The sequence below is a fragment of the Nelumbo lutea genome, chromosome 4 (assembly GCF_056320005.1).
Source record: "Nelumbo lutea isolate HS-2025 chromosome 4, American lotus-T2T, whole genome shotgun sequence".
In the NCBI taxonomy this organism is placed as follows: domain Eukaryota; kingdom Viridiplantae; phylum Streptophyta; class Magnoliopsida; order Proteales; family Nelumbonaceae; genus Nelumbo; species Nelumbo lutea.
In genome coordinates this window covers 19,825,464-19,837,518 of record NC_142687.1, presented here as the reverse complement: position 1 = coordinate 19,837,518, position 12,055 = coordinate 19,825,464, and the positions used below count along the sequence as shown (strand labels likewise).

Sequence of the window (12,055 nt, the reverse complement as noted above, 5' to 3'; positions counted from 1 at the left end):
GAGCTGCTAAGCTTCCTGGACGCCTACTCAGGCTACAACCAGATCAAGATGGACCCGACCGACGAAGAAAAAACCAGCTTCATAACCAAGTTCGGTTTGTACTGTTACAAGGTCATGCCCTTCGGACTAAAGAATGCTGGTGCGACCTTCCAAAGACTTGTAAATAAACTTTTTCAGCCTTTAATTGACACGAAGATTGAATGTTATGTAGACGACATGGTCGTCAAAACACAGTTCTCCCAGGAATTAATAAAAGACTTGGATTCTGTTTTCCAAATTCTACGTCAGTATAAAATGAGACAAAACCCAAGCAAGTGTGTCTTCGGTGTCACTTCGGGTATGTTTCTAGGGTACATTGTCAACCAGCGCGGTATTGAGGCCAACCCGGATAAAATAAAGGCCATCCTTGATATGAGACCACCTCAGAAAGTAAAAGAAGTTCAAAGGCTAAACGGCCGCATAGCCGCTTTGAGTCGCTTCATGTCCAAGTCGACCGCTGCCTACCTTTCTTTAAGGCAATCAAAGGCAAAGGGTTCGAATGGACCCGAGATTTCCAGCTCGCATTCAACGAGCTAAAGACCTACCTCGCCACAGTGCCAACCTTAGCCAGACCCGAGGAGGGCGAGGTCTTAGAACTGTACCTCTCGGCGAGCGACGAGGTGGTCAGTTAGATACTAGTAAAGGAAATAGATCGGGTCCAGTGGCCCGTCTATTATGTTAGTAAAATTCTGTAGGGAGCAGAGACGAGGTACCCGCAGATAGAAAAAAATAGCCTACGCACTGGTGATATCAGCTCGAAAACTCCGCCCATACTTCCAAGCTCACACTGTCGTCGTCTTAGCCGACAAACCCCTAAGACAAGTCTTGTTGAAGCCCGAAATCTCCGATAGGCTGACGAAGTGGGCCATCGAACTCAGCGAGTATGATCTCCAGTACAAACCGCGGACCGCAATTAAAGCCCAAACTTTGGCAGATTTTATTGCCGTGTGCACTTTCAGCCTCGAAGCCCCTCAACAAGTTAAGCCCGAGGTCCCCAGTTCGGGCGAACCCGGAGCGCCCAAGCCAATAGAGTCTGAACCCCGTGAAGTAGCAGCCAGTGTGGCATCTCTCCTAGTCAGGCAAAACGTGAACTGGGATGAGGAGCCCTGGATCCTTCACGTAGATGGTTCCTTGAACCAGCAAGGCAGCGGGGCTGGAATAGTCTTATGCGGCCCGGGCGGCACAAAATTGGAATACGCACTACGGTTTGAGTTCGCGGCATCCAACAACAAGGCAGAGTACGAAGCACTGATAGCCGGACTGAACCTAGCACAAAAGGTAAGAGCAAAGCACTTAGTCATATGCAACGATTCCCAGCTCGTGGTCAACCAAGTTACGGGCGAGTACAAAATGCGCGAGCTCTCCATGATCGCGTACTTGGCGAAAGTAAAAGAGGCCCTACTCAACTTCCATTCACACTTCATCAGGCAAATCTCAAGGTCAGAGAACACTGAGGCCGACGCTCTATCCCGGTTAGCCAGCATAAGCCACAACCACATGAGAACCGTGTACATAGAGGACTTACCTCGGCCTAGTGTTCTCGGTGGGGCAGAGGAGGTCACTCCCATCCTCGAAGCAGAGTCGAGCTGGATCGACCCACTCACGAGCTTCTTGCTAGACGGAACCCTCATTGCAAAACGCAATGCGGCCAAGAGGGTGCAGCACCAGACAGCCAAATACGTCATAATAGACAAACGGTTGTACCGACGGTCCTACACGCTCCCCTACTTGCGTTGCTTGCGACCTGCTGAAGCAGAGTTCGTACTCCGTGACACATGAAGGTCTATGCGGAAGACACTTGGGGGGTAGAGCACTCGCCCAAAAAGCACTTCGACAAGGATACTACTGGCCAACGATGAAGGCAGAAGCAGTCGAGCTCATCAGAAAATGTGACAAGTGTCAGAAGCACGCCAATATCCACCATCAGCCTACTTCAGACCTCAAATACCTCGCCAACCCATGGCCCTTTGCACAATGGGGCATCGACCTCCTGGGGCCATTCCCGCTAGCAACAGGTGGGAGAAAATTCCTAGTTGTGGCAGTGAATTACTTCATGAAGTGGATAGAAGCCGAACCTCTGGCGATAGTTACAGCCCGAAACATACAGAACTTCTTTTGGAAGAACATAGTATGTCGCTTCGGGTTACCTCGGGTACTAATCTTCGATAATGGCAAGCAGTTCGAGGATATCAAGTTCCAAGAGTGGTGCCCGAACATGGGGATTCGGCAGAACTTCACATCAGTCGCGCACCCGCAGGAAAACGGTCAGACAGAAATAATGAATAGAGTCATCCTGCGCGGACTGAAAGCACGTCTAGATCGAGCTAAGGGATTGTGGGCAGAAGAGCTACCAAGTGTTTTATGGGCTCACCGAACAACAAAAAAGACCGCCACGAGAGAAACCTCCTTCAACTTCACCTACCGCACTGAAGCAGTGATCCCGACAGAAATCGAAGTACCAACATTGCGACTAGAAACATACGATGATCGGACAAACGGAGATGAGTTACATACCAACCTTGACCTACTGGACGAAGTAAGGGACCTCGTGCACATCCGAACAACAGCCTACTAGCAGCAGGTAGCTCGCTACTACAATGCTAGAGTAAAGCAGCGAAGCTTCCGAGTCGGCGACCCGATCCTTTGTAAGATTATGGTACTCGAACCCGGCGTGGGCAAACTTGGACCAAACTGGGAAGGGCCTTATAAAGTAAAGAGAGCGCTCGGGGGGGCAAACGAGCTCGAAACCTTAGAAGGCAAACAAGTACCCCAAGCATGGAACATTGTGAACTTAAGGCGATACTACATATAAACCGCCAAGCGAAGTGGACGAAACCGCTAGAAGGACCTTAGGGCCATGACAGAGCCAAGAGGAACCTCGGCGTAAGCAAGCGAAGAAAAGTCGGGAATATTTTCAGCTCGGCATATTATCAGTTCGCTACAAGAGCCTTAAGGCTGAAACAGGTTGCGTAAGTACAATAACTCGGACAAGAAACAGTGGCATACTATCAGTTCGACAAAGAATCAGTTCGGGAAAAAGAACACTTAGGCAAAAAGATTTGTCTATTTCGTTGCAAGAAACAGTAGTACATTGGCCATCAGAAGGCACTTCCAAAAAAAACTTCTTTACATGCCCGGAGCTACTTCTTCGCCATCAGAAGGCACTTCAACAACACCCGAAGGCCCTGCCTCTCCTCCAGAATCTGGCTCGCCATCGGCAGCATTGGCCATCTCCTGAGTTATACGCGAAGTAGATATGGCACTAACGTCGAGGTCAGGGTACGTGTTCCGGATCATCAATCGGCTCAGCTTGAACCCCTTTTTATAAGAATCCACCATCAGGTCAACAAAACGCAGAGAGGCAATATAGTCTTCAACGGCCTTCTTCTTGGCGTCTTCAATACCTTGGGCCAAAATCTGCGTTTTCTCCCTGATGTCCTCCTAAAGATACTCGACTTGATGCTGCAGGTCCAACCTCAAGTCCGCCATGTGCTTGACGACTACCCCCATAGCCTCGGCATCCCGCTGAGACATCGCCTGCCTGGCCATGGCGACGCGAGCAGCCTCTTCGGCAGCATAAGAGGCCGCCTCAGCAGTTCGGGTAGTCGCTTCGGCGGCACGGAAAGCCTCTTCAGCAGCATGGGCGGCAGCCTCAGCAGCTTGCACCTGTCGCGAGCTCCTCTCCACCTGGGCTGCTAAGGCGTGAATTGAAGAATTCACCTACCAAAAGAAACAAGTAAGCGACAACAACAAGAAGGATAGAAAATGAAGAAGGCAGACGAAATTTGACTTATCACCATAGCATGTGTTACGGCACAGCAGGCGACCTGATTCAAAGGAAAATCCGTCCACGTCGCGATCTCCTCGGGGAATGTAGCCTCCCTACTCTTCTGAAGAGCATAGTTCGGCGTCAACACACTCCTGAACTCCCCTTGAGCTCCCGAACCTGAGGGCCCAGCCCGCGTATGAGCGGACCTAGAGTGAGCAGGAGCACCCGTATGAGTGATCTCAGCGTAAGGCGCCCCGGCAGCTTCATGCATCGGTGGAGTCACCTCGGGCTCCCTGGGCAGATCCTCCAGCATGTGGCCTGGAATTTGAGGCTCCTCATCCGGGGGCAGCTCGGTACGAGTTCGCTTGGCGACCCGCTTCCTCCTCTTCATGCCTTGGAACAGGCACCCCCCATGAGTTCTCTCTGCATCCATCACACCTGCAAAAAAGAGTTCGACATCAGAAAAAATGAAGGAACAGAGCAAACAAGAAACCTCTGAGCTAGAAACCTACCCGAACTCAGGCCGGCCACAATAAGCTTGGCCTCCGTTAAGTATTGATGGCACTTTAAACCTTGTCGTGCCCATTGTCGGAGGCCCTTCAGCGTCTCTTTTTTGAGAGTGACACCAGAATCAGGAGCGGCCTCACCCCACCCGGACTGAAAGGGCCATCCTTGTGCACTTCGCACACCGAAGTAGTCCCGCTTGTTTCTTAAGCATTAAGATGGAGGAGAATATCTCCAAGTCTAAAGGGAAATTCTGCTTGCAAAAAAGGGAGACTGTCCCCACTAGGTTCCGAATAGAGTTCGGATGAAGCTGGCCAATGGTAACACCGAAGTGGTTTATAACTTCGACGAGAAGGGGGTGGAAAGGCAGTCGCAACTCCGCAGCAAGCTGCTCTCGAAAAATCACGATCTCATCAGGACCGTGTTCCCAAGGAAAGCTACCCGAAGGAATAAAATATGTGTACCTCCTAGGCAGATTGTAAGACATAAGTATAGATTGGAGCCCCTCGGGCGTCATGGTCAAGGGACTAAACCTGTATAGCATCCGACCTCGATGAGAGGTAGACGCCAAACTGCCCGAAGCGGCTCGGCCTACGGGTTCATAGTCATCCTCAAGTTCCACCTCAGGATCACTAAGGTAGTCGAGGGATACGACTCGGTTTGTAGAACCTATGTCAATCCTATTTGAAGAGTCGTCTGAGCTATCAAAGCTAGACATCGAGGAAAAGAGGTGGATTCAGGAAGGTACTCACCGGAAGAAAGTTTTGAAGGCTCCGGAGACAGAAACAAGCCAAAAAACCTTGAAGGCTATGTAACCAGCCTAGAAGCGAACTGAAAAACTTGGACGCGAGCTCAAGAGGCAAACTGCAGAAGTGACAAATCGACTAGGGTCCCCCACTATTTATAGCTACAGTAACCAAGAACCGACAGTGCAGATCAAAGACAATCCGACGGCCCGCATTCGCGCTGACCGCACGCCCCCTTCAGAACGGCAGTGGCGCACTTTTTTCAAAAATTTAATGACCCGCTGTCACATCCCAGTGGCACGAATTTTTGAAATTTAAAATAAACGTGCCCTGCCACGTCCGTCAACATTTGTGAGCAGTAGGCACGTCTCCCGCCTTCTCGGACACTCCAGAAAACCGAAGAACCCTAGTAAAAGCAACTCACGCAGCCAAGAATCGAAGAACAGGACAAATCCACCTACCACCTCGCAAAACCCCCTGCACCAGGGCAAGACCCTTGGCATGAGGAGTGGGGGGCAATTGATGAAGGAAGATTTGGCCCGACTTCACAGTTATGCGACACATGGCAAAGGCAACAGCTCGGCACAAAAGCAAGTCTAGGGCGCGAGCACCAAGGGGAGAAACCAGCAGTCCGAACTCCCTACTAGGGGCCCGAACTCACCCTTGGCCCCAAACCAGAAAGTAATCCGAACTGGCCTGCATGCAACAGTTCGGGACATACTTCGCTGAACTGGCCTGCCTTGTAACAGTTCGGGACATACTTCGCCGAACTGGCCTGCCTTAACAGTTCGGGTACACCTCGCCGAACTGGCCTGCCTTGTAACAGTTCGGGACATACTTCGCCGAACTGGCCTGCCTTAACAGTTCGGGTACACCTCGCCGATTTGGCCTGCCTTGTAACAACTCGGGATACACCTCGCCGAACTGGCCTGCCCTATAGCAATACAGGACATACCTCCGAACTCAAGACTTCGCCTCGCTCACCACTCCACCACATCGCCTTCAGGGCACAAAAACCAAACAAACCGTACTATGCCTGACACCGATTTAGTCCGTACCCGAGGGTGGCGCACCTGACTGACTTGGGATCTGACGCTTGACGGCCGCACTCCAAACGGCCACCTACCACTGCCTCCTGACACTGCCATCTCCAGTTAGAGTGACGGTTCCAACAAAAGACAGTGACGATTCTGCCCCAACAGGAAGGACGACACCCTAAGTGACAGATGCAAGGGTAATCATACCCGACCTGACAAGGGCTTCGGAGCGAGTGCGCGAAGTGATTATAAAAGGCCCCCTACCCCCAACAACAAGGTATGTGAACTTTGCGCTATCTAGTCTACACTTTGCCTTTGATATTACTAACTTGAGCTTCGGAGTTATCTCACCGGGTTCCCCCCGGAGTTCCCTTATCTTTCCCATTTCAGGCTCCCCGTCGCTCCAGCTCAAAGGCGAAATCGTTGACAGCTAAGACCGGCCGGATTGCGCTCCATCAGGGTAAATTACTTAAATATACCACATGGTTTCATAAAACTATATACCTTGTAAAAGCATTATTTTTAATTACTTAAATACACCCAAAGGTTTTATTCACATATCCTATGGTTTTCAAAACTACTTAAATGCACGTTGTTAAAGAATTTAATGGTTAAGATCGATAGAAAAAGTTTCGAGGACAAAAATGGCATTGATTGTTCTTTAAATTTTCAAAACATGCAGTTGTATATGTTTGGCATCGGTGTTGCATCACCTTTTGTTTGGTACCAATGCTCCATATCTGTTTTCAGCACTGGTATCCATTGTAGGAAGTCCACGTCACTACCACATCATGTCCTTGTTGGCATCAATGAGCTCCAAATGAGAAAACATAGAATTCGGCATTTCCCCATACCACACCTTCTCGGTTTTCAAGATATGGTTTGGAACACTATAATTTATGGACAAACGATTCCAAACATGTTATCGTTTCTGGTGCAACAACATCAATGCCAAACAATGCATTAGTTGTTATTCCAAAAAGAAAATGACTCATCCCCCCTTAACTTTATTATTGCATAAGATTTAAAAAACTAGCGAATAATTAATGAAAAGTACGGACGTGGCCATTAGAAATTTTTGAATTCCACTACAGATTTATAAATAGTCAAAATGCCAAACTCCCCATCTATACAACAATGTACGAAATTAACTTCAATTCCAAACCAACACCTAATCAAATGTACTTTGGGCCTAAAAATTCTAACCTTGACTGAACCGTCATTCTCCACCGTCATTTTCATTAAGCAGTTTAGGGGCTTTGGGGTATTTTATTTTTTCTATGAAATAAAGTCTGTCCCGGGATGGCCAAACCCTTAAAAGTTAAAAAGTTAAAACTAGCATCAACCAACCTGTAAAGCAATTATATTAATTACTCTTCGTTAAATAAAAAAAAAAAAACACTGAAAATAGCATTCTGATCTGAGATTGATAACCATTCGCTTCAAAGCAAAAAGTCAAAAAACAAGTGATAGATTTTCTGCTTTGCAAAAGCAAAAGAACTCGGGTGACATGCTTTCAACGTACAACTGGAGCATATATAATATGAAAACCAATAATCTAAAAGCCAACCAAACTAAACAATCAAGGAAAAACCAGTTGCCAATGAATGAAATGAAATCACCAACCCAAACCCAACCGCATGTGTCACGTAACGTGAGCTCACACATCCTCACAACCTACGCTAGAATCTATAGGACTCCAGATCATCCTCGAACCAGCGGCAGCCTCTCTTCTGGCCCGAGATATGAACCCAAAAAGGCAACCCACAAAGCCCCCAACGACCAACATACTCCCCACTTTCACATACCATGGCAATGCAGGCTCCCCCACGTTAGCAGCAGCAGCAGCACCACCACCACCGCTGACAGCCTTCTTCACAAACACGGAGGTTTTCACCGGCTCACCGGCGTCATCTGTGTCTTGGGCAGGAGCTACTCTGATTCTCTCTTCTCCATAGGCACTCACAGCTGCATCTGGTGCATGGATCTCCACCATGTCATGGGTCTCTCCGTCGTGGTTTCCAACATAAGTAAGCGTTAGCTTCTTCCTTGTAGCATGAAGCCTGGTGTAACCAAACTCGCCGGAACGGTACAGAGATAGATCAGGTTGCGGGAAAATTGGGTCCTTGGGATGGTCGACCAGTGGTGCCCAAACGGGTTGCCAGTCTTGTCCCCCCATTCCAACGACAACATGCAGAGGCAAACCCTCTCCGCAGGTGAAGTTCTTCATGGGGCAGAACCTCTCATACCTATGGACATGTCCCCAGAGAATAAGGTCCACCTTGTGCTTTACAAACACAGGCTCCAAGTGCTCCAGCATTTTCTCTCTCAATAGAGAATCCTTGAAATTGCTGCCTGTTGTGTACATGGGGCGATGGCCTTGGACAACCACAAATGGTGTCTTCTGCCGATCAACCCTCTCCAAATCTTGCTTGATGAAGTCATATTGCTCGCCTCCTGGAAGGAAATTGGTCTCAGTCGATATATACAAGAAATGCACAACTCCAACATCGACAGAGTAGTAAACATTCCTTGTGGGTGGAGTGTCTGTTCCTGTTGGCACCGAGGCGTTCCCGGGCATGTTGAACCTGAAGCTGTATGGGACTCCACACTCGCCGCCACTGTCCCTCTTGTAAATGGTTTGAGCCCAGTCTGGTATCCATGGCTGTGAGGGCCAGTCATAATCGTGATTGCCAATGCACACCAGGTATGGCACCTTGCTTGCTACAGGTTCGATCTGAGTGAAGAATGTGTCCCACAGCCAAGAGTGGCCTCTTGCGTAGCTGATGTCTCCGATGTGAGACACAAAGGCGGGCTTATCGCCAAGATTTTCAATGTCTCGGAGGACCCATTTCATGGTTAATTTGCTTTCCTCCTGTGTCCTCCGAAAGGTTGTGTATGGAGTTGCAGTCCCCATGTCTCCGAATATGAATGCAGTTGTCTCCTCTGAGTCTTCATCCCGTGACATAAAGCTCTGGGTTTCGCTCCATCCTCCCCCATCATTTCCTACCTGTTTCCACACGCATTGAAGTCAGCTCCCTGAATGATGATATTATCAGTTTAAGAGTTATGGATCGTAGGTGGAAATCCACTCAGTACAGTGACCTCACTATCTGAATTCAGCTAATCAATTGTAAAAGTTTTTGCAATTATGTCTAGCTAACAACAACTAACCAGGTTGCAGGTTTCTAACAGAATAAACATAAAACAGAGGTATCTTTCCTTAATTACCTTGTAGTAGTATCTCCTTCCTTTCTTCAAGTTTTTCATGATTGCATCCTGAACAAACCCAGGATCCCTCCAGCCAATACTATCATTTGCAGGAGAATGGCACATGTCTGACTGTTGATACCTCTTTACTTCTGCCACTGCATCCTTATCCAAGTTATCTTCATCCTCGCCATATTTCACATGGTTCACCTCCCCTCTGGGCGTAATGAACATAACCCTCATCTCGTCATCCTCCTCTGTAAAAGACAGATGTATCTGCTCTGGCCCATGACCACTCTCGAAACTTAGTTCCTCAGACTTGGCCAATAAGTGCTTTGTCATGGGCAAAGGGTTGCTGTCATCGTTGGGATGGGACACATTGGCATCCTTCTCCACCATCCACTTGAAGATCCGAAACTCGTAATTAGATCGGATGTTGACTAGAGGGAGATCGATGGAACCAGAACCCGTCTCCCAATTGTCGCAGGTGGATAAGTGGACGTAGCCAATGAAGTTGTCATCTGTGGAATCGGGAGGTGAGTAGATACCAAGCCAATCGAGATTAGAAGGCATCTCGATGCCAGCCCACTGGATGTTAACCACTTCTCCAGATTTAGACAGGGTTTGCGGTGTAAAAGATATAGACACCGGAGAAGAAGATGAGAATGCCAAGAACGTAGAGATGAACAAGAAACACAGCAGGGGTCTGGAAGGAGCCATTGCCAAAAATTTTGAGCAGAGATGATGCTTATCTTCAGAGGCTGGTTTAGGTTTTACAGAGAAAAGTAGGGAGAGGGGTGGAGGGGCCGAAGATAGAATCTCATTCTTGGCTAGTGGGTGATTTGGCCATGGACGAGAACAACTGCTAACAAGAGGGGAAAGGTATTTATGGGGAACTCAGAATGCAGTCAAGTCAAAGCTGATCCTGATGTAAGGGGCATCAGCTCCAACTGTCTAACTGAGGCTTCCCTCTTACCAGTTCCCAATACCATAAGTCGTGTTGCAGCATATATGACTATATCAGAAATAGATATTTGAACTCATGGCCAATCACAAACTGGATTTGCACAGAATCGATATGGTGTCCATGGCCCATCATGGACATTGAAGGTACATGATATATGGTTTCCATGGCCCATGATGATACTCAGAAAGCCCAACAACAACCCCACTAGGCCCTATCCACTGATAAAAATAATAAGTTCATTAGTCTTTGCCATCTGTATATGTGCCCCAGAGGCCAGAGACATATAAAGACAATATCAATGGGGATTGGGGAGCGTCTCTATATTTGTCTTGGTTCTGTGTGGGTCATAAAAATTAAATACAAATACCATAATATATCATATAGTTGATACAAACATGTACTATTACACTAGTATAGTTTGATGAGAAAAAAAATAGAGAATATGTCAATTGATGGTAACTCAGTTGGTTGGATGTAGCATACTGCCACCAGGGTTGGGGAGTTAAAGGGGATGTGACCACCTCCTTTGTGTAGCCCATGAAGAAAAAAATAAAAGAGTAGGGCTGTGTTTGGTTGCAATGCAAATAAATTTGCATTGATGCGACTGTGGCCGTGTAAATGATTTGAGTGTAAATTCTGACCAATTTTATTTTAAATTTTAACTTATTTTGTTTGATTGCGTTAAAAATGAAGTAAATTAAGACATAAAACAGAATAAAGTAAAATCCAAAACAAAATTAAATGAGAATTTACATTTTTTTGTATTTACACTCCCATACATTTGTACTATTGCAAATAAAATTGCACTGCAACCAAACACAGCCTAGGAAACACTAGTGGGACTTAAAGAGGTGAGAATATAGAATTAGAGATGTGGTGACATCATCCCTTTTTATCAAGTGGGCACACCCAACTGTAAAAAACAAAACAATCTCTATTTATATTAACCAGATTTAATAAGTAAGAATAATTTTGATTTTCTATTGGGAATGTTGTGGTTTTCAGAAAAAAAAAATTAAAAAAAAAAAGAATCAGATCCCATAATTTGGATCCATATTTTTAGCCAAGTACAATTTGTAAAGTAGTGGAATTTTAGCCTGCAATTCCACATTTTGAGTAGCAAGCCACATCCAAATGGAGAAAACACGTTCAGGTCCTCATCACATTTCAGAGTGGTGATTGGTGAATCCATATTTATTGCTTTTAGCTTATTTTAAACACATAGGAATTTAGTTAGAGATGTCGATAATTTGCCCTGGCCAGACCTTGAGATGTTTTTGACCCAACCTAACTTTCTGAACCCGTGTGACCTTACAGGGTTCAACCCGATACAGACCCCAACTCGAATTCTCTGTATATATGTAGAAACATCATGACCTGACAGGTGGCATCAGCCCCACAGTAAAACCCAAATCCAACTCGGGTCAAGGCATCACAACCCAATCCCTACACCCAAATAAACGTGACTTCGGATGTCTCCCAGATGAGTGGCCCAAAATCCACCCTCATGACTTCCACATGACAGCTTTAAAGGTCAATGCTCATACATACCCAGTACCAGCAGAAAATTTTCAAGGCAGAAGAAGTATCAAAATTGGTTTGAAATTTTAGAGAAATTCATTTCCTCTGATTCCGCATTCGAATTCCTACCAAACAACCAGTCGTCGACAAGTTAAAAACCCAACCAACCAATTGGCTTCTATTCATCCAATTGGGAACGAAAACAAGTAATGTTCGGCTTCAGTCCATTAATTCCAACACTCCCAGCGCAGCGCCATGTACA

The 12,055-nt window shown here is 46.8% G+C and overlaps 1 protein-coding gene across 1 annotated transcript; it reads right to left on the bottom strand.

Moving 5' to 3' along the window:
• Nucleotides 1-7,536: 7,536 nt before the first annotated feature.
• Nucleotides 7,537-10,160, bottom strand: LOC148854423 (putative inactive purple acid phosphatase 2). The gene is made up of 2 exons (XM_088982018.1): nucleotides 9,327-10,160; nucleotides 7,537-9,105 (listed from the first exon to the last, which is right to left on the bottom strand). The coding sequence occupies exons 1-2, from the start codon at nucleotides 10,023-10,025 to the stop codon at nucleotides 7,756-7,758; spliced, it is 2,049 nt and encodes a 682-aa protein (XP_088838144.1). The 5' UTR covers nucleotides 10,026-10,160; the 3' UTR covers nucleotides 7,537-7,755.
• Nucleotides 10,161-12,055: the final 1,895 nt, after the last annotated feature.

Excerpts from the sequence above, each read along its gene's own strand:
- LOC148854423 (XM_088982018.1), bottom strand. The coding sequence starts at position 10,025 with ATGGCTCCTTCCAGACCCCTGCTGTGTTTCTTGTTCATCTCTACGTTC. Across the intron at positions 9,106-9,326 it reads GAAGGAGATACTACTACAAG|GTAGGAAATGATGGGGGAGG; the intron begins GTAATTAAGGAA and ends GTGTGGAAACAG.